Below are 27,494 nucleotides of genomic sequence, written 5' to 3'. Positions count from 1 at the left end.
TCCAGCCACACAGCTGATCTGATATTCCGTAGGCTCTTACTTTGTTTATCAGGTGACAGTGCGGAACTGTATCAAATGCCTTCTGGAGGTCAAGAAAAATAGCATCTACCTGGGAGCCTGTATCTAATATTTTCTGGATCTCATGAACAAATAAAGTGAGTTGGGTCTCACACGATCGCTGTTTCCGGAATCCATGTTGATTCCTACATAGTAGATTCTGGGTTTCCAAAAACGACATGATACTCAAGCAAGAAACATGTTCTAAAATTCTACAACAGATCGACATCAGAGATATAGGTCTATAGTTTTGCGCATCTGCTCGACGACCCTTCTTGAAGACTGGGACTACCTGTGCTATTTTCCAATCATTTGGAGCCTTCCGTTCCTCTAGAGACTTGCAGTACATGGCTGTTAGAAGGGGGGCAAGTTCTTTCGCGTACTCTGTGTAGAATCGAATTGGTATCCCATCAGGTCTAGTGGACTTTCCTCTGTTGAGTGATTCCAGTTGCTTTTCTATTCCTTGGACACTTATTTCGATGTCTGCCATTTTTTCGTGTGTGCGAGGATTTAGAGAAGGAACTGCAGTGCGGTCTTCCTCTGTGAAACAGCTTTGGAAAAAGGTGTTTAGTATTTCAGCTTTATGCGTGTCATCCTCTGTTTCAATGTCTTCATCATCCCTGAGTGTCTGGATATGCTGTTTCGAGCCACTTACTGATTTAACGTAAGACCAGAACTTCCTAGGTTTTTCTGTCAAGTCGGTACATAGAATTTTACTTTCGAATTCACTTAACACTTCACACATAGCCCTCCTTATGCTAACTTTGACATCATTTAGCTTCTGTTTGTCTGAGAGGTTTTGGCTGCGTTTAAACTTGGAGTGAAGCTCTCTTTGCTTTCGCAGTAGTTTCCTAACTTTGTTGTTGTACCACGGTGGGTTTTTCCTGTCCCTCACAGTTTTACTCAGCACATACCTGTCTAAAACACATTTTACGATTGCCTTGAACTTTTTCCATAAACACTCAACATTGTCAGTGTCGGAACAGAAATTTTCGTTTTGATCTGTTAGGTAGTCTGAAATCTGCCTTCTATTATTCTTGCTAAACAGATAAACCTTCCTCCCTTTTTTTATATTCCTATTAACTTCCATATTCAGGGATGCTGCAACGGCCTTATGATCACTGATTCCCTGTTCTGCACATACAGAGTTGAAAAGTTTGGGTCTGTTTGTTATCAGTAGGTCCAAGATGTTATCTCCACGAGTTGGTTCTCTGTTTAATTGCTCGAGGTAATTTTCGGATGGTGCACTCGATGCTCTGTCCCTACCACCCGTCCTAAACATCTGAGTGTCCCAGTCTATATCTGGTAAATTGAAATCTCCACCTAAGACTACAACATGCTGAGAAAATTTATGTGAAATGTATTCCAAATTTTCTCTCAGTTGTTCTGCCACTAATGCTGCTGAGTCAGGAGGTCGGTAAAAGGAGCCAATTATTAACCTAGCTCGGTTATTGAGTGTAACCTCCACCCATAATAATTCACAGGAACTGTCCACTTCTACTTCACTTCAGGATAAACTACTACTAACAGCGACGAACACTCCACCACCAGTTGCATGCAATCTATCCTTTCTAAACACCGTCTGTACCTTTGTAAAAATTTCGGCAGAATTTATCTCTGGCTTCAGCCAGCTTTCTGTACCTATAACGATTTCAGCTTTGGTGCTTTCTATCAGCGCTTGAAGTTCCGGTACTTTACCAACGCAGCTTCAACAGTTTACAATTACAATACCGATTGCTGCTTGGTCCCCACATGTCCTGACTTTGCCCCGCACCCGTTGAGGCTGTTGCCCTTTCTGTACTTGCCCAAGGCCATCTAACCTAAAAAACCGCCCAGCCCATGCCACACAACCCCTGCTACCTGTGTAGCCACTTGTTGTGTGTAGTGGACTCCTGACCTATCCAGCGGAACCCGAAACCCCACCACCCTATGGCGCAAGTCGAGGAATCTGCAGCCCACACGGTCGCAGAACCGTCTCAGCCTCTGATTCAGACCCTCCACTTGGCTCTGTGCCAAAGGTCCACAGTCAGTCCTGTTGATGATGCTGCAGATGGTGAGCTTTGCTTTCATCCCACTAGCGAGACCGGCAGTCTTCACCAAATCAGATAGCCGCTGGAAGCCATAGAGGATTTCCTCCGATCCATAGTGACACACATCATTGGTGCTGACATGAGTGACCAACCTGCAGATGGGTGCACCCCGTACCCTTCATGGCATCCAGAAGGACCCTTTCCACATCTGGAATGACTCCCCCCGGTATGCACATGGAGTGCACATTGGTTTTCTTCCCCTCTCTTGCTGCCATATCCCTAAGGGGCCCCATTACGCGCCTGACGTTGGAGCTCCCAACTACCAGTAAGCCCACCCTCTGCGACTGCCTGGATCTTGCAGACTGAGAGGCAACCTCTGGAACAGGACAAGCAGCCATGTCAGGCCGAAGATCAGTATCAGCCTGAGACAGAGCCTGAAACCAGTTCGTCAGACAAACTGGAGAGGCCTTCCGTTCAGCCCTCCGGAATGTCTTTCGCCCCCTGCCACACCTTGAGACGACCTCCCACTCTACCACAGGTGAGGGATCAGCCTCAATGCGGGCAGTATCCCGGGCAACCACAGTCGTAGTCTGATCGGGGGATGCGTGGGACGAGCTGGCCATCCCCGACAAACCCCCATCCAGACCCCCACAGTGATACCCATTGGCAACAGCCTCAAGCTGTGTGACCGAAGCCAACACTGCCTGAAGTTGGGAGCGAAGGGATGCCAACTCAGCCTGCATCTGAAAACAGCAGTTGCAGTCCCTATCCATGCCAAAAACTGTTGTGCAAAGAATGTCTGAACTAATCTACAGAGAGCGCAAACAAATTGACACAAAATTTAAACAGTTATTAAAATACAAGATTGCCTAGTAAATGCAGTAATGCTGCTACTTGCGCACTGCCGACACACTGCTCGGCGGCGGAAGGAGACTACGCGATTTTACACTATTCAGGAACTAAAATGCGATGCTACAACTCTCAAATACTATAATACGCCCAAAATTTATGAATTAAACAATGCAAGTACCAAAAACATGCAAAGAAATTAAGAATTAAACTATGTAACAAATGAGTGAGCTAGGAGTATACGACTTGCTGCTGCAGCTGCTTATCCAACGGCGGCAGGGAGCACACATCCCTAGCCTTGAGGCGGTAGCGCAAAGCGTAGTAGTTCCGCAACGGATCAGAAGTCTTAGCGGACGGGCGATCTGGCCAACCCTTCTGAATACAGCGTAAAACCCGGGAGAGGGTAGGGTCAGAACCCGTAGCAGCCGCCAGCCTGTCCCCAGTGATGGGGAACTCGTCCACTGCTCGGCAACATCCAGGTGGAAACACAAAAGTTCGTCCCTATCGAATGCCTGATCAGGACCCATGGGAAGGCGAGACAGAGCATCAGCATTTGCATGTTGAGCCGTTGGCCAGAAATGAATCTCATAATTGAAATGAGACAAGTAAAGAGCCCAACGCTGGAGGCGGTGTGCAGCCTTGTCGAGAAGTGATGTTGATGGATGAAACAAGGAAACAAGTGGTTTGTGATCCGTAACAAGATGAAATTTTGAGCCATAGAGAAAAACACCAAACTTATGAAGAGCATAAATAATGGCCAAAGCTTCTTTCTCAATTTGAGAATACTTTTGTTGGGCATCCGCGAGCGTTTTGGAGGCATAAGCAATGGGTTGCTCCGAACCGTCAGAAAAACGGTGCACAAGGACTGCACCGACCACGTATTGAGAGGCGTCTGTGGCAAGAACAAGATGTTAGCCAGGTCGATAAGTAGCCAGGCATGGGGCTTGTTTCAGCATAGTCTTCAATTTCTGGAAAGCCACATCGCATGACGTGGACCAGTGAAAAGGCACGTTTTTATGCAACAGGTGATGCAACGGCTGAGCCACCGAAGCCGTAGATGGTAAAAACTTGTGATAGTATGCTATTTTCCCCAAGAAGGCCTGCAGTTCCTTAACAGATGTAGGGTGAGGAAGGGCATCGATCGCAGCGACAGTTTGCTGAAGCGGACAAATACCATCCCGAGAGAGTTGAAACCCCAAGTACGTGATAGATGCCTGAAAAAATTGTGATTTCTGAAGATTACACTTAAGACCGGCAGTCTGTAAGATATGAAAAAGTGTGCGAAGATTTTGAAGATGTTCTTCATTGGTGGAGCCAGTGACAACAATGTCATCCATGTAATTGATACACCCAGGGACAGGGAGCAATAATTGTTCCAAGAATCGCTGAAAGAGAGCAGGGGCACTAGCAACCCTGAATGGCAAGCGTTGGTATTGATAGAGGCCGAAAGGCATGTTAAGGACCAGAAACTGCCGGGAAGCAGCATCGAGAGGAAGTTGATGATAAGCTTCTGACAGGTCAATTTTAGAAAAATAATGGCCTCCAGCAAGTTTACTGAACAGTTCTTCAGGATGGGGCATAGGGTAAGTGTCGATGAGGCATGAGCATTTACAGTGGCTTTGAAATCGCCACAGAGGCGAATATTACCATTTGGCTTAGCAACGACAACGACAGGAGAGGACCACTCACTGCAAGTGACAGGAGGCAAGACAGGCCGAGCAGTGGGTTTGAGCATGATATGAGCTTCAAAGTCGTTTGCACGGCCTAACCCACGAGAAAAAAGGGACGAAAATGTCGTTGACAAGGAATCCAGTTGAGCATAAGGAATAGCATCAGAGACAATATTGACAGAGTCATCTATGGAGAACCCAAAAACGCGAAAGGCATCGAAACCAAAAAGATTTTCTGCATTGATCTGGTCGACCACAAATATGGAAACAGTGCGAACGACGGATTTGTAAGATACCTCAGCATGAAACTGTCCCAAGAGAGAAATCTTCTGTTTATTGTATGTCTGTAATTGCCAAGTGACAGGTGACAGGAGTGGAGAACCCAACTGAAGATACGTCTGAGAATTAATTATAGTGGCAGCAGAACCGGTATCCACCTGCATACGAACATCTCGACCAAGGATTTGGACAGTGAGGAATAACTTCCCTGAAAGGGAAGAAGTGCAATTGACAGACAACACAGAATCAGAATCAGCGTCATGTTCATGAACATCATGTATGCAGTCAGATTTGCAAACGGAAGACACATGACCTTTCTTTTTGCAATTGTGACACACAGCCCAACATTGGGGAGAATCCTCGCGTGAATGTTTAGTAAAACACCGCGGACATGAAGGATGTTGCCGGGGGTTTTGCTGCAGTTTCTTAGCGGGTTGTTTACGGTTAGACCAAGGCTGTGCATGGGAGCGCACTGCGGCCACATCGGCCGGAGGGGACGCATCGCACGCATCGTCAACAGTGCACAGAGGTGGTTGTATTTCCCCGACATCACCCCACGCCTCTATTTGCGTCCCAGCGGCACGAGAAATTTCAAAAGACTGCGCAATGGAGAGAACTTCATTTAGAGTCGGATTTGCCAACTGAAGGGCCCGTTGCCGAACTTCTTTGTCGGGCGCCAACCGGATAATAGCATCCCGTACCATGGAATCGGCATAGGATTCTTTGTGAACATCAGTAACAAATTGACACTTTCGACTGAGGCCGTGAAGTTCAGCAGCCCAAGCGCGATAGGATTGATGTGGCTGTTTTTGACAACTATAAAAGGCAACACGAGAGGCTACCACATGCGTTTGCTTTTGAAAATAGACAGACAGAAGTGAGCACATTTCAGCAAAGGACAAAGATGCAGGATCCTTCAAAGGATCCAATTGCGACAACAACCGATACATTTGAGGTGAAATCCAGGAAAGGAACAGAGACTTACATGGTTGTTCGTCCGTGACATGAAATGCCAAGAAGTGCTGTCAAAGACGTTTTTCATAATCAGACCAGTCTTCCGCCATCTCGTCGTATGGAGGAAAAGGAGGTATAGCCAACGACGAGAAACGCCCCGCATTTGACGCCGCGACGAAATCGCGAATTGCTGCTGTTAGAAGCATTTGTTGTTCAAGGAGATTTTCCAATAGTTGCTCGACAGTAGCCATGGAAACCTGTGGGTCAACGGTGAAAAGGAAAAATCCACTACCTCGTCACCAATTGTAACGTCAAGTTTAACACATATATTTCAGAACGACACAACACATATAAGTCACAGAGTAAGTTGACAAGCAAGACATGTGTACACGTTAGCAATCGAATGAGCACTGAGTCCCAGTCTAGCGGCCGCTGCTTGGCTGGCTGCTTAGGTGGCGCAGCTGCTGCATGGCTGGCAGACAGCGCCGCACGTAGAGGACGCGCGTAATTGCGCGGCGGCGCTTTGAATGATCGGCGAGTCACAACAAATAGCTTAGTTTATGCCACACAAAAATTAAGTGTAGTCCACTTTCTAAATTATGCTTGCCACATTGACAGTTGTATACTTGAGGGTGGTTGTTGTTGCTGTTGTTGTTATTGTTGTTGGTTTGAAGTAGCACCTTTCTTTCTAATTTGCTGCATTAAATTTAGCTGGCATATGCGTGTATAGTGGTAGTTTATTGTGAAAGCAGTATGCTGATTGTCTTTTTGAGAGTTACTTATCTTTTTTTAATTGTAATCCTTGACTCTATAGCAGTATGCTGATTGTCTTTTTGAGAGGTACTTGTCTTTTGTTAATTGTAATCCTCGACTCTTTCCACATGATCCCTGAAGGTTCTCCTTCTTGATGGGATCTATGGAACATGATGGATGGATGAATGAATGAATGACTGAATGAATGAATGAATGAATGAATGTGAAATTGCACAAATGAATACATATTAATGCCATGTGTCACCTATTGCATACACTTTTTCTTTTCATTTGAGACTGCTTTTCTGACATTTTTTACCCCACAAACAGAGCATCTCAGAAATATTGTGACAAACTTCCAAGACTTTTAGAGGGTATCTTGAAGAACACATCTAGGATAGGAAACCATGTCTAGCAATGTCATCCAATGACGCTACAGAGTGTCAAAATTATTGGCACCGTTGCCTGCCACTATGCCACCACTTTGCAACCAAATGTGACTTTGTACACTGATGGACCATAGGCAGAACATCTCATAATGTCACTTGTTATTCACAGAACGTCTCACAATGTTGCTTGTTATTCAGTAATCATGACTGATTGCCAATTGCCAGTGGAGACGGTGGAGCTAGATGCTGCATTAACAAGCCATGTCCCCTATGAATGTGATGCTCTCTTGGCTCGATGGATGAGGGTTTTGGACACACATTTCCATTTGCAGTCTACTTTTCTCCTGTATACTGGAAAAGCATCTGAAGTCTTACAGGGCTCCAGAAGAAAAGTTAACTGTGGATGGATGCCCATGTCTGAAACCATCATCTAGACAGGCAACAGAGCATCACATTCACAGGGGACAAGACTTTTCTACGCAACAGCTAGCTCCATCTTCTCCACTGGTCGTCCTGGCAATCAGTCACGATTACTGAATAACAAGCAACATTGCGAGATGTTCTGTGTAAGGTCCGTCAGCATAGAAAGTCACATTTGCTACCACAGGTGGCAGCTGATGGCAGGTTCCGGCACTTATAACTTCAATGCTCTGCAGCATCGTCGGATGACTTTTCCGGACAATGGTTCCTATCCTCGAAGTGTTCCCTCTAAAACCCCCCAGAATTCACTGCAACATTTCTGGGAGGCCCTGTATATTTACTTGAGTGCTGGTTAACTCTCTCTCTCTCTTGTGTTATGCTCCCTAGATTTAGTTCATTATGTGACTTAGCCTTAATTCTGTTTGTAATAAATTCAAGTTAAACAAATATATTTCAAGGAAGACACAATACATGAAAGTCACAGATCAAGTAAACAGAGTAAGACGTGTGTACACTTTAACAGTAAAATCATAACTGAGTCCAAATCTAGCGGCCGCTGGCTGGCTGGCCGCTTAGGTGGCACTGCTGCTGCATGGCTAGCAGACAGCACCGCATGAAGAGGATGCACATAACTGCATGGCAGCACTTTGAAAGATCGGTGAGTCACAACACTGTTTATAATCACTTGATCTGCATCCTTGGCACATGTTATCTCACTGTCCTTCTCAGGCAATGTCACACAAATTCTTCTCCGTTTTCCTTATGCGCATAATACACAAATCTGCATGCTTACAGCATGTTAGATCACTATCCTCCATAGCTAATGTCATGCAAATTATTCTTTGCTTTCCTTACAAGCATAGAGCACCAAAAAAATTGAGATCTACTGCTGCTTTCAATGTACGAGGGTAAGTGAACTATTATCCACAAAGTAGTTATAAAATTTTATTGTAGTCAGACAGGAAACTTACAAGAACTTACAAGAACATTTTTCGACATAGTCTCATTGCGTTTCAAGCACTTGGTCCATTGTTGTACAAGCTTCCTGATGCCCCCATAAAAGAAGATTCTTGACTGAGCTGCGAGCCAGGAATGCACTGCTTCTTTCACTGCTTTGTCCGAGGCAGATCGGTGGCCTCTTAATGCCTGTTTGAGTGGACCAAACAAGTGATAGTCAGAAGGGGCAAGATTGAGACTATATGGAGGATGATCCAGTACTTCAAATTTGTGTTTCTGGAGCGTTTCAGCATTGTGGGCAGTAGTATGCAGATGAGCATTGTCGTGCAACATCACAACACATTTTGACAGCAATCCTCGGTGTTTGCTTCGAATTGCAGGATTTAGCCTGGCAGTAAGCATCTCACTGTAACATACACTGTTTATTGTTGTGACCCTTTCCCCATAATGTTCCAGTATGGACCTTGTGCATCCCAAAAAACCATAAGCATCAGTTTTCCTGTGGATGGTTGGGTCTTGAAATTTTTCTTGCATGGCGAATTTGGATGTTTCCATTCCATACTCTGCTATTTACTGTCTGGCTCATAATGATGGATCTATGTTTCATCACCAGTAATGATCCTGTCTAAGAAGTTGTCCCCTTCTTTACCATAGTGATCCAAATGTTTTTTTGCAGATGTCCAAGCACGTTTGTTTATGCAAATGTGTGAGCTGTTTTGGGATCCATCTTGCAAAAACTTTATGAAACCCAAGTCTGTTGTAGATGATTTCATAGGCAGAACCATGACTAATTTGTAGACAATGTGCCACTTCATCAATAGTTAATTGTCTGTCTAAGAGAATCATTTCACGTGAACAGTCAATGGTTTCTTCATTTGTGGCAGTAAACGGTCGTCTGGCTCGTTCATCGTGCATAACACTTACATGGCCATTTTGGAATTTTTCAATCCATTTGTAGACACTCCATTGTGGCAAAACACTGTTCCCGTACTGTACCGAAAGTCTTCAATGAATTTTGGCCCCTGATACCCCTTCTGACCACAAAAAACAGATCACTGAATGTTGCTCTTCTTTGTTGCAAATAGACAGCAGAGCAGCCATGATTAACAGCACGGCAGTGATAAAGAAACTAACCTAGCAGCTTGAAAATTACAAAGATAAAACGACAAATAAACAAAGAATGTGTCATCAACGTAAAACAACAGTGCTACCAAAATTTAAAAAAATATAACTAAATTGCAGATAATAGTTTACTTACCCTCTTATTTATGCCTGTATAATATTTGGAGTTACAGTATGTTCATCTATACCCAGGAGTATATTGTTCTGCATACACAGATGATTATTTTATTTAATGTTATATCTGTGAGACTAGAAGAGTAATTCCTAAACATATTTTTCCTTGATACTGAAGTATGGAAACTGATCAGATTAAAGATCTTTCATAGAAACTGACTACTTATTATGCATTCCTTCTCTGCAGTTATTCTACTGGAAAGTCTCTTAGTCCTGAATGCAATAATGTATTAGAGATATCTGTAATGTTGGAGAATAAAACTTGTGACCTCAGCAAACAAAATATCTTGGGGTGACGGTTTCCTTTCCCTTTCTTGTAAAACACTCCATTCAGGAATTTCTGTTTGTGTTATACAATTATGAAAGTGAAATGGAGATAGGGCAAACGCTTCTGTTCAACTGACTTTGGCCTTGTAACATTAACCAAAATGGCCCTGTTGTGCTGGTGCTGCGAATGGCTGAAAGCAAGGGGAAACTACAGCCGTAATTTTTCCTGAGGGCATACAGGTTTACTGTATGGTTAAATGATGATGGCGTCCTCTTGGGTAAAATATTCCGGAGGTAAAATAGTCCCCCATTCAGATCCCTGTGCAGGGACTACTCAGGAGGACATAGTTATCAGGAGAAAGAAAACTGGTGTTCTACATATCGGAGCGTGGAATGTCAGATCCTTTAATAGGGCAAGCAGGTTAGAAAAATTTAAAAAGGGAAATGGATAGGTTAAAGATAGATGTAGTGGGAGTTAGTGACATTCGGTGGCAGGAGGAACATGACTTCTGGTCAGGTGAATACAGGGTTATCAATACAAAATCAAGTAGGGGTAATGCAGGAGTAGGTTTAATAATTAATAAAAAAACAGGAGTGCAGCTAAGCTACTACGAACAGCACAGTGAACGCATTATTGTAGCCAAGACAGAAATGAAGCCCATGCCTACTACAGTAGTACAAGTTTATATGCCAATTAGTTCTGCAAATGGCAAAGAGATTGGTGAACTATATGATGAGATAAAAGAAATTATTCAGATGTTGAAGGGAGAAACAATTTAATAGTCATGAATGACTGGAATTTAATAATAGGAAAAGGAAGAGAAGAAAACGTAGTAGGTAAATATGGAATGGGGGTAAGGAATGAAAGAGGAAGCCGCCTAGTGGAGTTTTGCACAGAGCATAACTTAATCATAGCTGATACTTGACTTAAGAATCACGAAAGAACGTTGTATACGTGGAAGAGGCATAGAGACAGTGGAAGGTTTCAGATGGATTATGTAATAGTAAGACAGAGATTTAGGAACCTGGTTTTAAATTGTAAGATATTTCCAGGGGCAGATGTGGACTCTGACCTCTATTCATTGGTTGTGAACTTTAGACTAAAACTGAAGAAACTGCAAAAAGGTGGGAATTTAAGGAGATGGGACCTGGATAAACTGACTAAACCAGAGTTTGTCGATAGTTTCACTGAGAGCATTAGGGAACGATTGACAGGAATGACGGAAAGAAATACAGAAGAAGAAGAAGAAGAAGAATGGGTAGCTTTAAGAGATGAAATACTGAAGGCAGCAGAGGATCAAGTAGGTAAAAAGACGAGAGCTAGTAGAAATCCGCGGGTAACAGAAGATATATTGAATTTGATTGATGAAAGGAGAAAATATAAAAATGCAATAAATGAAGCAGGCAAAAAGGAATACAAATGTCTCAAAAATGAGATCGACAGGAAGGGCAAAATGGCTAAGCAGGGATGGATAGAGGACAAATGTAAGGATGTCGAGGCATATATCACCAGGGGTAAGATAGATACTGCCTACAGGAAAATTAAAGAGACCTTTGGAGAAAAGAGAACCACTTGTATGAATATCAAGAACTCAGATGGAAAACCAGTTCTAAGCAAAGAAGGGAAAGCAGAAAGGTGGAAGGAGTATATAGAGGGTCTATACAAGGGCGATATACTGGAGGGCAATATTATGGAAATGGAAGAGGATGTAGATGAAGATGAAATGGGAGATATGATACTGCGTGAAAGGTTTGACAGAGTACTGAAAGACCTAAGTCAAAACGAGGCCCCAGGAGTGGACAACATTCCATTAGAACTACTGATAGCCTTGGGAGAGCCAGCCCTGACAAAACTCTACCATCTCATGAGCAAGATGTATCAGACGGGCGAAATACCCTGAGACTTCAAGACGAATATAATAATTCCAATCCCAAAGAAAGCAGGTATTGACATGTGAAAATTACTGAACTATCAGTTTAATAAGTCACACCTACAAAATATTAACACAAATTCTTTAAAGACAAATGGAAAAACTGGTAGAGGCTGATCTTGGGGAAGATCAGTTTGGATTCCATAGAAATGTTGGAACATGTGAGGCAATACTGACCCTATGACTTATCTTAGAAGATAGATTAAGGAAAGGCAAACCTATGTTTCTAGCATTTGTAGACTTAGAGAAAGCTTTTGACAATGTTGACTGGAATACTCTCTTTCAAATTCTGAAGGTGGTAGGGGTAAAATACAGGGAGTGAAAGGCTCTTTACAATTTGTACAGAAACCAGATGGCAGTTATAAGAGTCAGGGGGCATGAAAGGGAAGCAGTGGTTGGGAAGGGAGTGAGACAGGGTTGGAGCATATCACCAGTGTTATTCAATCTGTGTATTGAGCAAGCAGAAAAGGAAACAAAAGAAAAATTCGGAGTAGGAATTAAAATCCATGGAGAAGGAATAAAAACTTTGAGGTTTGCTGATGGCATTGTAATTCTGTCAGACAGCAAAGGACCTGGAACAGCAGTTAAATGGAATGGACAGTGTCTTAAGAAGGATATAAGATGAACATCAACAAAAGCAAGACAAAGATAATGGAATGTTGTCGAATTAAACCAAGTGATGCTGCAGGAATTAGAGTAGGAAATGAGACACTTAAAGTAGTTGATGAGTTTTGCTATTTGGGGAGCAAAATAACTGATGATATTCAAAGTAGAGAGGATATAAAATGTAGACTGGCAATGGCAAGGAAAGTGATTCTGAGGAAGAGAAAGTTGTTAACATTGAGTATACCTTTAAGTGTCAGGAAGTTGTTTGTGAAAGTATTTGTATGGAGTGTAGCCATATATGGAAGTGAAACATGGACAATAAATAATTTAGAGAAGAAGAGGCTAGAAGCTTTTGAAATGTGATGCTAGCGAAGAATGCTGAAGATTAGATGGATAGATCACATAACTAACGACGAGGTACTGAATAGAATTGGGGAGAAGAGAAATTTGTGGCACAATAGGACAAGAAGGAGGGATCGGTTGGTAGGACATGTTCTGAGGCATAAAGGGATCAACAATTTAGTATTGTAGGGCAGTGTGGAGGGTAAAAATCATAGAGGGAGACGAAGAGATGAATACACTAAGCAGATTCAGAAGGATGTAGGTTGCAGTGGGTACTGGGAGATGAAGAAGCTTGCACAGGATAGAGTAGCATGGAGAGCTGCCTCAAATTAGTCTCTGGACTAAAGACCACAACAACAACAACATCTAGTATCCACTTTTGAGGTTTATACTTTGGTGCCAAAGTCTATAAAAGGCTGACGGTAGACATAAGGTAAGAAACTGAAAATGACTAGATGTTCAAAAAGAATGCAAAGGAACATGTGATTAGCCAACCCCTCTATCTATCAGAATATTTGTACTTGTGAATGTAAATTATGCATAACTCCATTTAACAGACCTTGACTTTGCCAGTATATTGACATCTGATAGTAGTCTTTGTCAAGTTAATTTGTTTGACGCATTAGATGGAAAATCAGCAGCTGATAGAGTAGGAAGAGTGGTGTTGGTATTTGTCACAGTAGCTGTTTTTTTCATATTGAAAATATACGTGTATGAAGTAATTTATAAGTAATTCCCATAGTTATCAGTGTGAGTAGATTAGAACTCATAATAATTTGTTTGTAATGTACTTACAACTGCCTTTTAATATATAATTTGATTCATTCCCTATCCCTTAAGGCTTTCCTTCATTATGTGATTCACAAAACTTAACTGAATGAATGAGTGAATGAATCAACAACTTTGGCTTCTAGATAAATGAGTTTATAGATATTTCACAAGATATTTATCTACCGTATTTTATGATTAGTTAACAAGGTATTTATCTGTAGTATTTTATGGTTTGTCACATTGTCTGTTTGCTTTTTTCTCAGAATCTTTGGATGACATTTCTTTAATGATTTTTTATGACATTTTGCTGATGGTCACCATCAGTGGAGAGTGAATCTTTGGCAATGCCAGCCACTTGTGCTGGTGAAACATCACGAAAATCATTGAACACCCGTCAACCAAAAATCTTGAGACAAAAGCCAACAGGAAATACGTCAACAGGTGAGTGCAAAAGCCTCAAAAATTTTCTATTTTTCTTTCCACTACCAAGTCATTTATATTTCCAACTAGACGTGCATGTTTATTCTGGAAGAAACAGTGACAATAGCAAAATTGCAACACTAAAGCCATTCACTTACTTGACGGGAATTGGTCCAGCTAACCACTCTAATTCAAAATGGTTATCATCTTTATAAACCCTAACAACTTGGCTTATCCAATCTGTGAAGATCTGATGAACTTCATCTACAATTTCTCCTGTAACAAAATAAAAATAAAAACATTAAAATTTATGAAACAGTGTTTTCCATATGTCCAGACATAGCTGACATGATTTTCGCTGAAAGAAAACTCCAAGAAAAAAATCAAACAATGGAAAGTCCAGGCTGGAATATCAACAGTGTTATGAAAAAGATAGATTGCCACTCACCGTAAAGATGTTACATTGAGTTGCAGGCAGGCACAATGAAAAGTGTGTTACACATTGAGCTTTTGGCCGAAGCCTTCCTCAGAAAAGAAAAAGACACACACACACACACATTATGCATGCATGATCCCCATCTCTGGCCACTATGAAACTACACTGAACAGATGCAGCAATCTGGAGTGGGTGGGGAAGATGAAGGCATAGTAGGTTTTCGGTGAGGGGAGAGATATGAGCTCTGCCTGGCAGAGCATGTGGGGATTAAGGGACTAGACAGTGGCAGGACAAGGATGTCTGCTGCACAGTCAGGAGACTGTGATGGATGGGGGGCGGGGAGGGAGGGGGGGGGGGGAGGGGCTTGAGGAGAGAAAAAGGAGAGGAACAGAGAAGAGGAAAAGACTGATGGGTGTGTCGGCAGAGAGCTGCACACAGTGAGGGTGAGTGGACGTGAATTGGGAGGAAGTGATAGGACAGACGAGGCAGAAACCTTTTGGTGGAGGTTGTGGGGATAGTAGATTATCATAGACTGAGGCCTGGATGATTTCAGGAATGGAGAATATGTTCTAAGGATAACTCCCAACTGTGCGGTTGAGAAAAGCCAGTGGTAGAGGGGAGGATGCAGATGTCCCATAAAATGTAGAGAACAATAACACTGCCTTCCTCCCTCGTGCCCCAGTACTGCTCCAGCATACAGCACTAGCCAAAAGCCTGTCAATCATGACAGTTCAGTCATGACACTGCATTTCGGTTGCATGTGAGGGGACTATGGGCTATGTCTGGTAGCTGTGAGATTTGCGTAGTACACACTCTTTAGACGAAGAGTCAGACTTCAGTAATTTGCACCTATAATCGTGTTCAGCTAGTCTGTTGGTCATGGCTCACCATGAGTGATGAATATCAAAGTTATCATGGGCAAGACATAACATGAAATTTTATGTATACCACTGCTGTCTAATAATTGTCTCTGACATGTACAATAAGGGGCAACCCCTCACCTATAGCAGACTGATAATGTGGTGCTGCATAGATGCATGTAACACAAAATAGTGTTCACTAGCTTTCAGCAGCTGGCTCCTTTCCATATGCGGACACCCAACACATTCTACCATTACCACGATGACACTGATTGTTATATCCTATGCTATTTACAAAAAGAACTGTAAGTTTTAGCAAACAAGTAATGCAAATTAACAGAGGTGTTATGTGATAACAGTCTGAGGGTGGCCGCTAGAGTGAACCACCTACCAAAACAGGCTGAGTGATGGACGATGCAGCAGTGTGTTTATGTGATTCACAGGCTGCAGTCCACACACACCGTCTTCTATCACAGCCATCAAACACAATGAGCACATTCATGTTCATAGAACGAAGAAGAACATCAGGCATTGCAAACCTACTGGACCACTTCATCATATATATGTACTATATCTGTACTATCCAGCCTACTTAATTAATATCATAACAGTACTTTTCCAAGATAAAATGAGATTAATTCATTCCCCGTTTTGTAATTTTCCAGAGTTTCCAAAACTTTCGAAAGTGAGTACTGGTTACAATGCTGTGAGGCTGTTCAAAATGTTTTGTATTTGAAGTCACGCTTATAACATACATGCTGTGGCGTTAACATTGAATAAATTACTGGAACCACTCTTCAACAAGCAATTCCAAGAAGCCCTCTTCTAGCCCTAAGAGAGAATGAACACGCCTAGAGAGCAGCTCTGCTGGCAACCCTGTTGTCTTTCTTTCTTTAGTGGCATATCAGACACCTACAGTGCATACACTTCTTTGTGTTTTCATTGAAGAGTCTGAAAGAGCTGATAAAAAAAACTTGTAGGGACTGTGGGTCAGAAACAGTGTGCTATTATGTTACTGATTCTGGAGTAGCAGCCAAAACTACTGCTTTGGTGTTACGGATAGGAAAAAGTACTGTTGGAGACTGGAAAAAAATCGAGCAGAAATTGAAAAGTGGTGTGCTACCAAAGTTAGTGGAAGTGGAATAAAAGTAAGAAAGACAATGTTGAAAGGTAAGCATAAGTAAGTTGAGGTGGCTTTATTTTTGTTGGGTGAACATTTAAGAGGAAAAGGTTTGCCCATTGCTGGGCCAGTATTGCAAGGAAAAGCATTGCAGTTTCAGCAGTAAATAGAAGAAGGTTCAGAATATACTGTCAGTTTCACCAGTTTCTCATTAGTGGAGAGGCTCTATCCGCTGCCAGTGAGGGTTGTTTTTTTGTTGTTTTTTTTTAGGGAAGGAGACCAGACAGTGAGGTCATCGGTCTCATCGGATTAGGGAAGGACAGGGAAGGAAATCGGCCATGCCCTTTCAAAGGAACAATCTCGGTATTTGCCTGGAGCGATTTAGGGAAATCATGGAAAACCTAAATCAGGATGGCCGGATGCGGGATTGAACCGTCATCCTCCCGAATGCGAGTCCACTGTGCTAGCCACTGCGCCACCTCACTTGGTCGCTGACAGTGAGGCTCTGCCATTGTTTAAAGACTATCTTTCGAAGTTAATTGACAAGAAGTGAACTAGTGGTGAAAAGTTGTACAACTGCAATGAGAATGGTTAAAATTACAATATGCTCCCTTCGAAAATGCTTGCTTCAAGAAATGAATCTGTGGCAGCTAGATATAAGAATAATAAAGAACAATTTACTGTGTAAGCTTGCAGTAATGCAAGTGGCACACACAAGCTTATGCTTACATTAACAGGGAAATCACAGAGACCTAGAATTTTCAAAAACCTGAAAAATCATGGATCATTGCCCCTACATTACACTCATCAAAAGAAACCATGGATGAATTGACAAATCTTTAAAACCTGGTTCCAAAATGAATTTGCACCAGCTGTAGGGAAATATGTGAAAGACAACAGTTTGCCAAGAAAGTCCTGCTGTGTCTTGATAACACACCTTTGCATCTTACCAGCAATGTACTCACAGACAGAGATGTGAAAACATTATTTTTACCACCAAATGTGACTGCTCTTTCTCAGATGATGGATAGGGCATCCTTGAAATAATAAAAAAAATGTATTTCCACTGTCTTCTCAGATTGTTGGTATCAGAGATTGATAATAGTGTAACCATTCTGAAGACGAGTGATTTGTTAGATGTCATAAATGGTTGGCCAAACTGTGTGAAAAAATTCTGAACATATAACTTGTGGAACCTTGGAAAATTCATTTAGACAATGAAGCTGGACATAACTTTGACTCCATGTGTGAAACCGAAGTCAAAGAGGGGAACAATAGTGCTGTTTGATTGTTCAAAAAATGTACCAGGTTCTGAGAATGTCAGTGAGAGGACATTACAGAATTGATGGCAAATGATGAAGTTGTTGAACTAACTGACAATGATATTGTGGGGATGGTGAAGCAGAGGGATGAAACAAGATGACAGTAGAAATCTCTTCCCACATTCAGAAGCGTTCAAGACGATTGAGGTAGTGCTGCAGTATGTTAGTGAGCAGGAAGAAGCAGCTCCGGCTAATACCATCTGCTTGTGTAAGTGGAGGGTCTCTGCAGCACAGAAGAGGCGTAAATGAGGAAAACAGTCATCTAGCAAAGTCTTTTTTAAAACATCAAACTCGTAAGTTTCATCTTTTTCACTAGGCTTAGCTTTACACATGTATGTAATCATGCGTCCGTGCTTTACAATAAAGATAATTTTATGTTTAAAATAATAATAACTTTGAAGGGTGTATGTGCATAATAAACATTTATAACTAGCATATAGTATGTAAGAAGTCATAAAATGAAAACACTGTAACAAATTACTACTTTGATAATGAACTTAAACTCTATCTAGACTTAGGACTTTCTGATCACTCAGCTTTGTTTATCTGACTGCCAAAAACTGATAAACATAATGCAAGAAAAACTTAGATCAGAAGAAGTTTCAATAAAACAAATATTGAAATATTCTATGAGAAACTAAGTAAAGTTAAGTGTTATCTCGGGGATCGTGATTCTTAAAAAGTTTTCTTGAAATATTTAATGAAACTTTCCCACCAAGATCATTTTGCAATAAAACATCAAGTAAGGAAAAATGGATCACACCAGGAATAAAAATTTCCAGTGAGAAGAAAAGGAAGCTACACAATCAACTGAAGTACAACAAAGATCCAGATTTTGTAAAATATGTTAGAAAATATAAAACTATTTTTAAAAAAGTTATGAAAGCTTCAAAAGGAATAGCAAATAAATCCATTCTAGGGCAAACAAGTAAAACAAGGGCAGTAGGTCTGTAGTCAAGTTTGAATTATGTGCCAAAAATTACAATCAAGACATTTCAAAAATCAAACTTAAGAAAAAATCTGTTGTAAATCCAGCTCAACTATCTAAGAGTTTCAATGAGTACTTCATAAATGTAGCAAAATATTATTTAGATGTAGCAAATTATGAGCAGGAAGTAAATAGTTTTGGGTTGAAAGGCAATATCACTGAATGTCTTAAAAAATTCAACACAGTCCCAAAAAAAGTTGCTGAAAGTGTCATACCCTCTTTAAAACACAAAGCCTCTGCAGGTTGGGATGGGATACAAACCAAAGTAATTAAAAAAGTTTAGAACATAATAGCTCATCCACTCTCTCTCATAATAAACAAATCATTTGAGGAAGGCTATTTTCCTGATCTGTTGGAATATGCAGAAGTAAAACCATTGTTTACAAAAGGTTCCTTCAGAAGATGATATAGGAAATTTTTGCCCCATTTCTATACTGCCTGTCATATCAAAAACATTTGAAAAAATTGCAGCTTTACAGATACAACGCTTCATCACACAGTATGATATCATTTCAAGTAACTAATTTGGCTGCCTACAAGTTAAAAACACAGTAGGTGCGATAAATGAGTTTACTGAAAAAATTACTTCATCGTTAGATAGGAAAGCTAAAGTTGCATGCATATTCTGTGATCTTACAAAAGCATTCGAATCTGTAAACCATGCCCTGGTACTTTTCAAACTCAACAGGTATGGAATAAGGGATATTGCTTTGAAACGAATTGAATCATATCTCATGGAGAGGAAACAAAAGGTAATAATCACATCAAATGGAGGAGATTACTTCTCAGAGTGGAAACTGTATCATAGGTGGTTCCACAAGGCTCAATTTTTGGACCAGTTTTATTCATGTTTTACATAAATAACTTACTTCTCAATATAAATACTCATTTAATATTGTTTGCAGATGATACTTCTGTCCTAATTGAAAATGAAAATTCTGACAATATACTACAGAGTATCATGAATATGGTAAGTAACTTGGAAACATAGTTAAATCTAAATGGCTTAAGCCTAAACATTTCAAAAGCCCACATAATGAGCTTTAAAACCAAACAATCAAAAACTGAAGAAATCCATATTACTTACAATAATCAGAAAATGAAAGAACTTGACTCAGTCAGATTCCTAGGAATAAACTTAGACAGAAATTTGAGTTGGAAGTCATTTGTAGAACATCTAGCAAATAAATTAAACAGTCTTGCTTTTTCAATGGAAATTTTAGCCATTGCCACAGACACCAGGAAAATGGCATACTTTAGCTACTTTGAATCTGTTATTATGTGTGGGATAATTTTTTGGGAAACTCATGAAATGTTACATGAATTTTAAAGTTGCAAAAATGAATCATTCATAACGTGTGCACTACGCCAACCAAGGGTCTCACTTCGACCATTATTTAAAGACCTAAAAATATTAACTGTCCCCTCTTTAAACATCTTTGAGATGATTATTTTCCTATCCTTCAAAAAGCCATTTTGAACACTCCACAAGACATAAGTCTTTATGCTCACCTCACATCACTTACAATTGTGTGCTCAGACATCTCAGTATATGGTCATGAAAATTCAAAACAATATAAAAGGGTGTGATGTAATGAATAAGAAGATAAATATTTTTAAAAGCAAATTATATGATTTTCTAAGTGAAAGATGCTACTACTCGGGGGAAGATTTCATGAACAACAAAGTGACACTTTGAGCTGGATCCCTAAAATGGAATAAAAGTTTAGGATAATTAGAGTGATTGTAAATATTGTAAGTTTGTCAAAATTTTAAATAAGTAAATTCTTCACCAGGTAATATTGAAAGTGTGACAAAATTTCAAGTAAGTGGATTGTAACCTGGACATGTCTCCTGTACATCAGACATATGTTCTGAAATTATGTACTTTATGAGATGAATAAAACACATTTCACGGAGATTTTGCACAGAGCAAATGAGGAATGGTATCTCAGATTTATACTACCAAGAGAAAGCAAACTGACAAGAATATTAACATGCATAACAAAGCAGCTGTTGAAGTCATTGGTGTTGCTACTTGCAGCATATTCAGCAACTGGATGGCAAAGTTTGTGTTTGCCACAATTTGGAGGTGATCCATTGACGTCTACAGAATGGCCAGCCAGTCTGGAAATGTTTATGATTTTTATTTAAAAAATTTATTTCAAGCTCTGTATTTCCATCAAATCTGCCAAATACACTCCCAGCACCAGTTTCTACTGTGCCTAGGTGCCTGACAACCACAGAGTTATGCCACATCTTAGCCAATAAGGAATATGTGAGCCAACTCATGTCTGGTCGCTCGAGGATCCTGGTGGGCAGTGTGCTGTGACATCTCTCTCTCTCTCTCTCTCTCTCTCAGTTTCTAACTTCGAGACAGAGCAGATGCTATCTCACAATTCAGACTTTAGACAGAGTGGGCAGCTCCTACCATTCAGTCCTGGCCCTGTCTAGAGTGGCAGTCAGCCTTTACTTCGCCCCCAGGGCGAGCCCTTTCTGTATTCCGAGCATCAAGAATACAGACCAAATTTTCTTTATTTAACTCTGATGTCAGGCATCCTGCTTTGCATCATGTACAGATGTGAGTACACAGTTGGTTACCTGTAATGTCCACACAAAAAGCTGCACAGTAATTGCAGCATAGTTGATATACTGCATGACTCATTTCACATGTAGCTCTGCCTTTTACAAGGCAGGAAATGCCTGTGAATGGGGTACATTATGAGGTAGTGGATGGGTGTATGGGACAGGTCTTGTGCATGTCATCCACAAGGGAATGACCTGTGGGACACGGCACTGAGAGCAGGACTGGAGTAGGAACGGATGAAGATGTTCTGTAGATTGAGTGGGCAGCAGAACTTTAGATGAAATTGGTAAGATTGGGGGTAACAATTTGTGTATCATGACCTTAGATTAATTTTGTTAGCTTATATACATGATGATTTAAAAAAACATTTACAAACTGACATGGTACACTGAGCATACAACAAGGATCAGTAATGACATAGGAACTGGGGGTTGCAAATGACACGAGAGGGCTCTATGGTCACAAGAGGGCAATGCCTTACTAAGACAGACAGAATGCACAGTGTGACACTATTCACACCATGGAAGTGTTGGGGGAGTAATGTGGCTAGCTACAAGTACCATGAAATGGCTGAGATGCATTTGATTTTTGGCATGTCCAATTGCAATGGATGAGAAGCTGTGATATAGTATTGTGTCACACATTATTTGCCACCCTGCATCGCCAATTGTGCAAAACTGGTTTGTTCGGTGTGCACAAGCTGGATGTTGGTTGCCAATGAACATTACAGACAGTTGTCACAGAAGAAAGCATTCTCAAAAGGGTGCAGTATATGTCATCAACAAGTATACGAGGTGTTTCCAATGCCACTGATATCCTCCAACCATCTGTCTTGTGCATTGTACTTGATGAAGAACTGCATCTGTTTCATTTCCAATGAGTCCAGGCGTTGCAACCAGAGGACTACAGCAAGTGCATGGGATTTGTGGAGTGGTTTCTGCAGAAATCTGCTGCAGACCAAAGCTTCACTGTGAGTGTCCTCTTCAACGATGTGGCTGCCTTCTCACTTGAGAGTATGATGAACGTTCCCAATCAGCATATGTTGGCAGATGTGAATATACATGCTGCACGTTTGCATGCCTGACAATGCAAATCTACCCTTAACATGTGGGCTGGCATCATCGAAATCTGTTTAATTGGATCATGTATTCTCTTGGGCCAACTTGATGGGCACATGTATCTTGTACTCCTGCAAGAGCTTCTACCAGACATGCTCAGTTGTGTTCCAATCCCTGGCCATCAGCACATTCAATTTCAACAAGACAGAACCCCTGCACATTTCAGCAGACAAGTGAAGGAATAGGTCCCTATGGGCTATTCACATGGTCACCATGAACTCAAAATCTGTCCTCAATCAATTTGTTTCTGTGTATGTGGGGTAGGGGTGTATGTGAAGGGCTTTGTGCATGAAACACCCATTACATCACTGGAGGACCTAGTGGGCAGGATTGTTGCAGCTGCAGAATGTCTTCAAAATACACCAGGTCTCTTTGAGAGAGTGTGATGTTCAATGCAGCATCAGCCTGATGTATGTCTTGATGCATCTGGACAACACATTGAGCACCTACTGTAGTCGGTTTCCATTAGTAGTGTGTGAATGAATAACTGCAATTCCCTTTTAGTAATGCCAGATGGCCTCTGCGTTCCTCAGTTCCTATGTGATTACTGCTCCTTGTTGTATGTTCGATGTGCCAAACCAGTTTCTAAACTTTTTTGATCACCCTGTGTAGTGTTAGTACATAATGTCAGCTGTGTCGTAATTGTTGGTTGTATGAGGCACGTTATGTGTTAGTGAAGATTTGATTTGAGGTAATTAAAATGAAGTGGAGGCTGGCAGGACATGTAGCTGTGTGAATGGATGGTAGATGTACCAAAAAAGCTCTCAGTAGATTCCAAGACATTAGGAATGTCTGAGACAATGAGCAACTGGAAGATCGATAGATGACTGGTTGTGCACAATTGAAGTCTGGACCAGACCTTTGTGTATCAGTGTGCGCACACTGGTGGAAGTACTGTAAAGCATTAGTCTGGAATTTAGAAAAGTTAGGTGGACTCATGTGGGTGCTGTGGAATTCCAATATTGAATTGTTAAAAGGGTCTAAAGCCGTATTCAGTTATATTACTCTTTTTTTCTCCATCTGATGTGCACTGACATTTTGAATTAATTGTGACTAGTTTTGAACTTTTCTGTTCTGTACTGAACCTTCCTCCAAGTGATTTTGAAATGATTAATAATAATATCCATACATTTTGACCTATAAATAACTGTTCAACTTTGAACATTCCTTGCCTTAATGTAAGTGCCTACTTCACACCAAGTCATCTGTTAACCTAACATCTTTTATTTGTTGTGGCATAAGAGAAATATCTTGCCATGCCTGAAACACATACTGTGTACTTTCATAAAGATTGCTGGATGAGTTTGTTATGAATGTATATGTCTTCCCACTGTATTGCAGGCATGATCTGTGGGTGACATATCAGGGAAGTGGGTGGGCCAGTCAAGTATCCCTACGTTCCTCAAGGAAGCAACAGTGCAATATTGGGTCTCTCATTACCATATTAGAGTATGCCATTTAGTATCCCTTCATGAATGGTATGACAAAAGGGTTTGCATACTGGTAACCACTTGGCCTCCATTCAGCAATTGCCAAATTAGTCCTGTTGTCATATCCAACAGCTCCCCATACTGTACTGTGATGCCAGAAGTCAGGGAGGCAAGAATCTCAAGAATTGCACCTTCCTGTGAGCTTCCACTATGTCATCATGTTAGTGTTGTCATTGGCTGACAACCACAAACAGAGGTGAGATTCATTGCTGAACACCACAGTACACCACTCAGTGTCCCAGTTTGCGTTGGCTCTAGATCAGAGCTTGGCGGCACTGTTTTCATTGCAACAACAGATTCAAGCCACGTCAGTTTTCAGTTTTAACTTATTTTTCAGATCTTTTGCGAAAAGTATCATTGCCAACATTAACCCCTATATAGTTACAAGGTATGGATAAGCTATATGGAACATAAATTACACTGTGTGCTAAGTATATACTAAACTTTATTGCTCATTAATGCATGAGTTACAATCAATGTTTGACATGTTAGCAAGCTAAACATCGACTGCCACAGCACTGCTGAGGTCAGAGATACGATTCTGGCCTCCAGACAGTGATACAGTTCATTAAGTCCCTACACCTATTAAACCACTGTATTTGTGTTTTCAAGGGATTTTGAAAGCTGTTAAACAAAGAGTTTTGTAGAACTGGGAAAAGATTACAAGTGTGCCTTGAACTACAATGCATAATGTACACGTAATAGGTCTGCAGTATAAAGAGACATGCTTTTCACTCAACATTCCTGGCTGGAAGGGGTCTCTAGCATTGTGACGGTGAAATCCACTGTGTACCAGAAAAGTACAAATTGCAGTACATTCAAATCAATACTTTAATAAAGGCAGTAGTGGTGAGTGGTGCAGCTGCACTACACAAACGAAAATCATTAGACAACACCTTATGTAACATACATTAATAAAAATAATATAACAAGAAAGAGACATTATTATTGAATCCATTTAACTCAGTATGTTGTTAGTGAATACTGTACCTTTATATATATTCATTCCCATGATTGTAGGTTCTGTAACTGGAGTTGCATATTGTTCACTGGGTCTGAATATGTAAGCTCCAGAGACACGATTCCCAGAAAATGTGCTTCCCCCACTTGCACTATTGTAAAACAGAAAATTTTGCCTGAGGGGGATGAGTGTTCCATTATTTTTCACTGCTTCAATCAGACCAGTTAATTCGTCAAATATTATTTGAAAGTTCTGAAACAAATATGAAGTCAGAACTAAATTTGTATCATTTCATACTAATGAAGGCAACAAATTAAACTGGAAATTTTAGTAAATTGTCAGAAAACCACTGAAGGAACTGTACTTTTTGTTCATTCTTTCATCCTGTGTCACATTAGATAAGAGATCCCACACGGAGAAGAAACATTCAGGAATGTGAAAGATGTCAAGAAATGGACTGGAAGCAGAGAGCACACAACACAGTGTGCTACAGCAACTATTATGTTATTAGACAGTTTGCCTGTGTAATCTGAAGTAAAATGTGGCAAAGTAGAACACTTATACTTGCACCCATTAATCAATGACACTGAGAAAGCAGTAGATACCACACTGCACCACTATTTTATCCCTCTTTTCAATACACTTTCAACTACAGTTAAAAATTACAAGGAGTGGAAAAAATATAGAAACAACTACCAATGCAAGACATTACCATGCCTAATACAGTGTAGGAAAATGTTGGCATTCAAAATAGTTTCCAGTCATCTTAGAATGGCTAAAAACAGGCTCTTCATAGTTTTCAAGGGACTCTTGTACCATTCTTCCCACAATATTGTGGCAACTTCAGGTAACGGTGATGGAGGTGGATAGGATCACATACCCCACTCCCCAAAGAAGACCGCAATGACTCAACAGTACTGAGATCTGGTGAGTGGTGGCCAGAGATAATATATGTTTGTGCTCACAAAGCCACTCCTAGATGATGCTAGTTATGTGACCAGAGGTCCTGTTGTCTTGGAACACAGCATAACCACTGGGAAATAAACATTGTACCATGAGATGGGCATGGCCAGCCAAAAGTGATGACATATCCTTGGCAGTATTGCAACCTTGCAGAGTAACCACGGGGTCCATGCAATACCACAATATGGCTGCCCACATTGTCACTGAACCCCCACCCTGTTTCACTCTTGGGATGTAAACTCAGCCAGAAGTTGGAAACAGTGTGAAACATGACTCATCCGACCAAATGACATTATTCCTTTGCTTTCTTCCATTGCCCCACAGTCCAGGCTTTATAGCTTTGGCAACATGTTTATCTGTTACAGGCACTTGCATCACTGATGAGTGGATTTGGAATTCTAGCTTTTCCCACATTTCCCTACTTATGGAAATGTGTTTCATGTTGTTTTGGTGCTAACAGGCTCCATGAGTGTGACATTCAGCATTGCAATGACTTTTGCAGCTGTTGTTCTCTTATTTTTCATTATAAATTTCTTCTGTGACTTTCCATCAAGATCACACAACACACACTTTTGACCACATTGTGACTTAGCAGATATATTTTTCCACTTTCCCTGTATATGGTATAAATATTTGATACAGTGACTCTGTAAACACAAAACACTTCAGCTACCTTGGTCATGGAAGCATCCACCATGTGAGCACCAACAATTTGCCCACATTCAGATCGACTGAGTTCCGACATAATGCACTCATAACTACGCAGAACACTGTTCTCACTGTGATGGACACTTGCAACAGATTGAAGACACTGCTAGGGCCACTTGTGGTCCAACACAACTGTGCAACGTGCAGGCTTGGCTAGCATCTGGATTTATGTTCAGGTATGCATTTCTTGTGGTGTTTACATTCTTCATAGGCTATGTTTCCCAAACTTTTAATATTCAGATAGTAATTTATGTTTTGTAGTTTTTATAGTCTAATTAATTAAGCTGAGCAATTTTTATTTTACAGAAAAATTTCATATTTAAAATTTCATAGTAACAAATGCTCTAAGAATTTCAACCCCACTAATAACCTTTCCCTCAAACATTGACCTATACTAATGTAAAGTGCTAAGTTTGGTGGCTATAGACAGAGAGAGGCAAAGACATTTTTCATGGACAATTCTGATGTTATTTTATGTCAATTCTGGAGCTATTTTCTACCAATTTGGGTTTTATTTTTTGCTGATTTTGGGTTCAGTTTCTGATGACTTATTTTTTAAGCACATGTGTACTTTATTTGTGTCCTACTTCATTGTCTTTCAGTAATACATGGAAACTGAAAATATATCCATTGATTACATTATATTTATTGACATGACAAATAATGTTATTTGCATTTTAAAAATTCATTTACATTAAATCAGATGATTTAAAGAAAAATAACTTTCAACAGAAAGCACTGTCATAACTTAAAAGTTCTTTTCTGAGACATTACACCGCCAGTCCACCAGCTGTTCAATACTGTGCTTGCTTGTGTGAATGAATGGTGTGTGTTTCTCTTTTTCCAATGAAGGCTGTGGCTGAAAGCTTATGTGTAAGTTTCATTGTGACTGTCTGCTACTTAACGTGTAATCTTTATGGCAAATAGCAACCTGTCTTTTCCTACAGTGT

At 40.6% G+C, this 27,494-nt stretch overlaps 1 protein-coding gene across 1 annotated transcript in view; it reads right to left on the bottom strand.

Annotated features, from left to right (window-relative positions):
- LOC124778072 (lysosomal alpha-mannosidase-like) overlaps positions 1-27,494 on the bottom strand; it is a 291,632-nt gene that overhangs the window by 32,537 nt on the left and 231,601 nt on the right. The window contains exons 13-14 of the mRNA XM_047253619.1: positions 16,296-16,369; positions 14,150-14,272 (exon numbers count right to left, since the gene is read on the bottom strand). Coding sequence (XP_047109575.1) covers positions 14,150-14,272; positions 16,296-16,369 — 197 coding nt within the window. The remainder of the gene's footprint in view (positions 1-14,149; positions 14,273-16,295; positions 16,370-27,494) is intronic.

The sequence above is a fragment of the Schistocerca piceifrons genome, chromosome 1 (genome assembly GCF_021461385.2).
Source record: "Schistocerca piceifrons isolate TAMUIC-IGC-003096 chromosome 1, iqSchPice1.1, whole genome shotgun sequence".
NCBI lineage: Eukaryota > Metazoa > Arthropoda > Insecta > Orthoptera > Acrididae > Schistocerca > Schistocerca piceifrons.
This window is presented reverse-complemented; position numbering and strand designations above follow the sequence as displayed.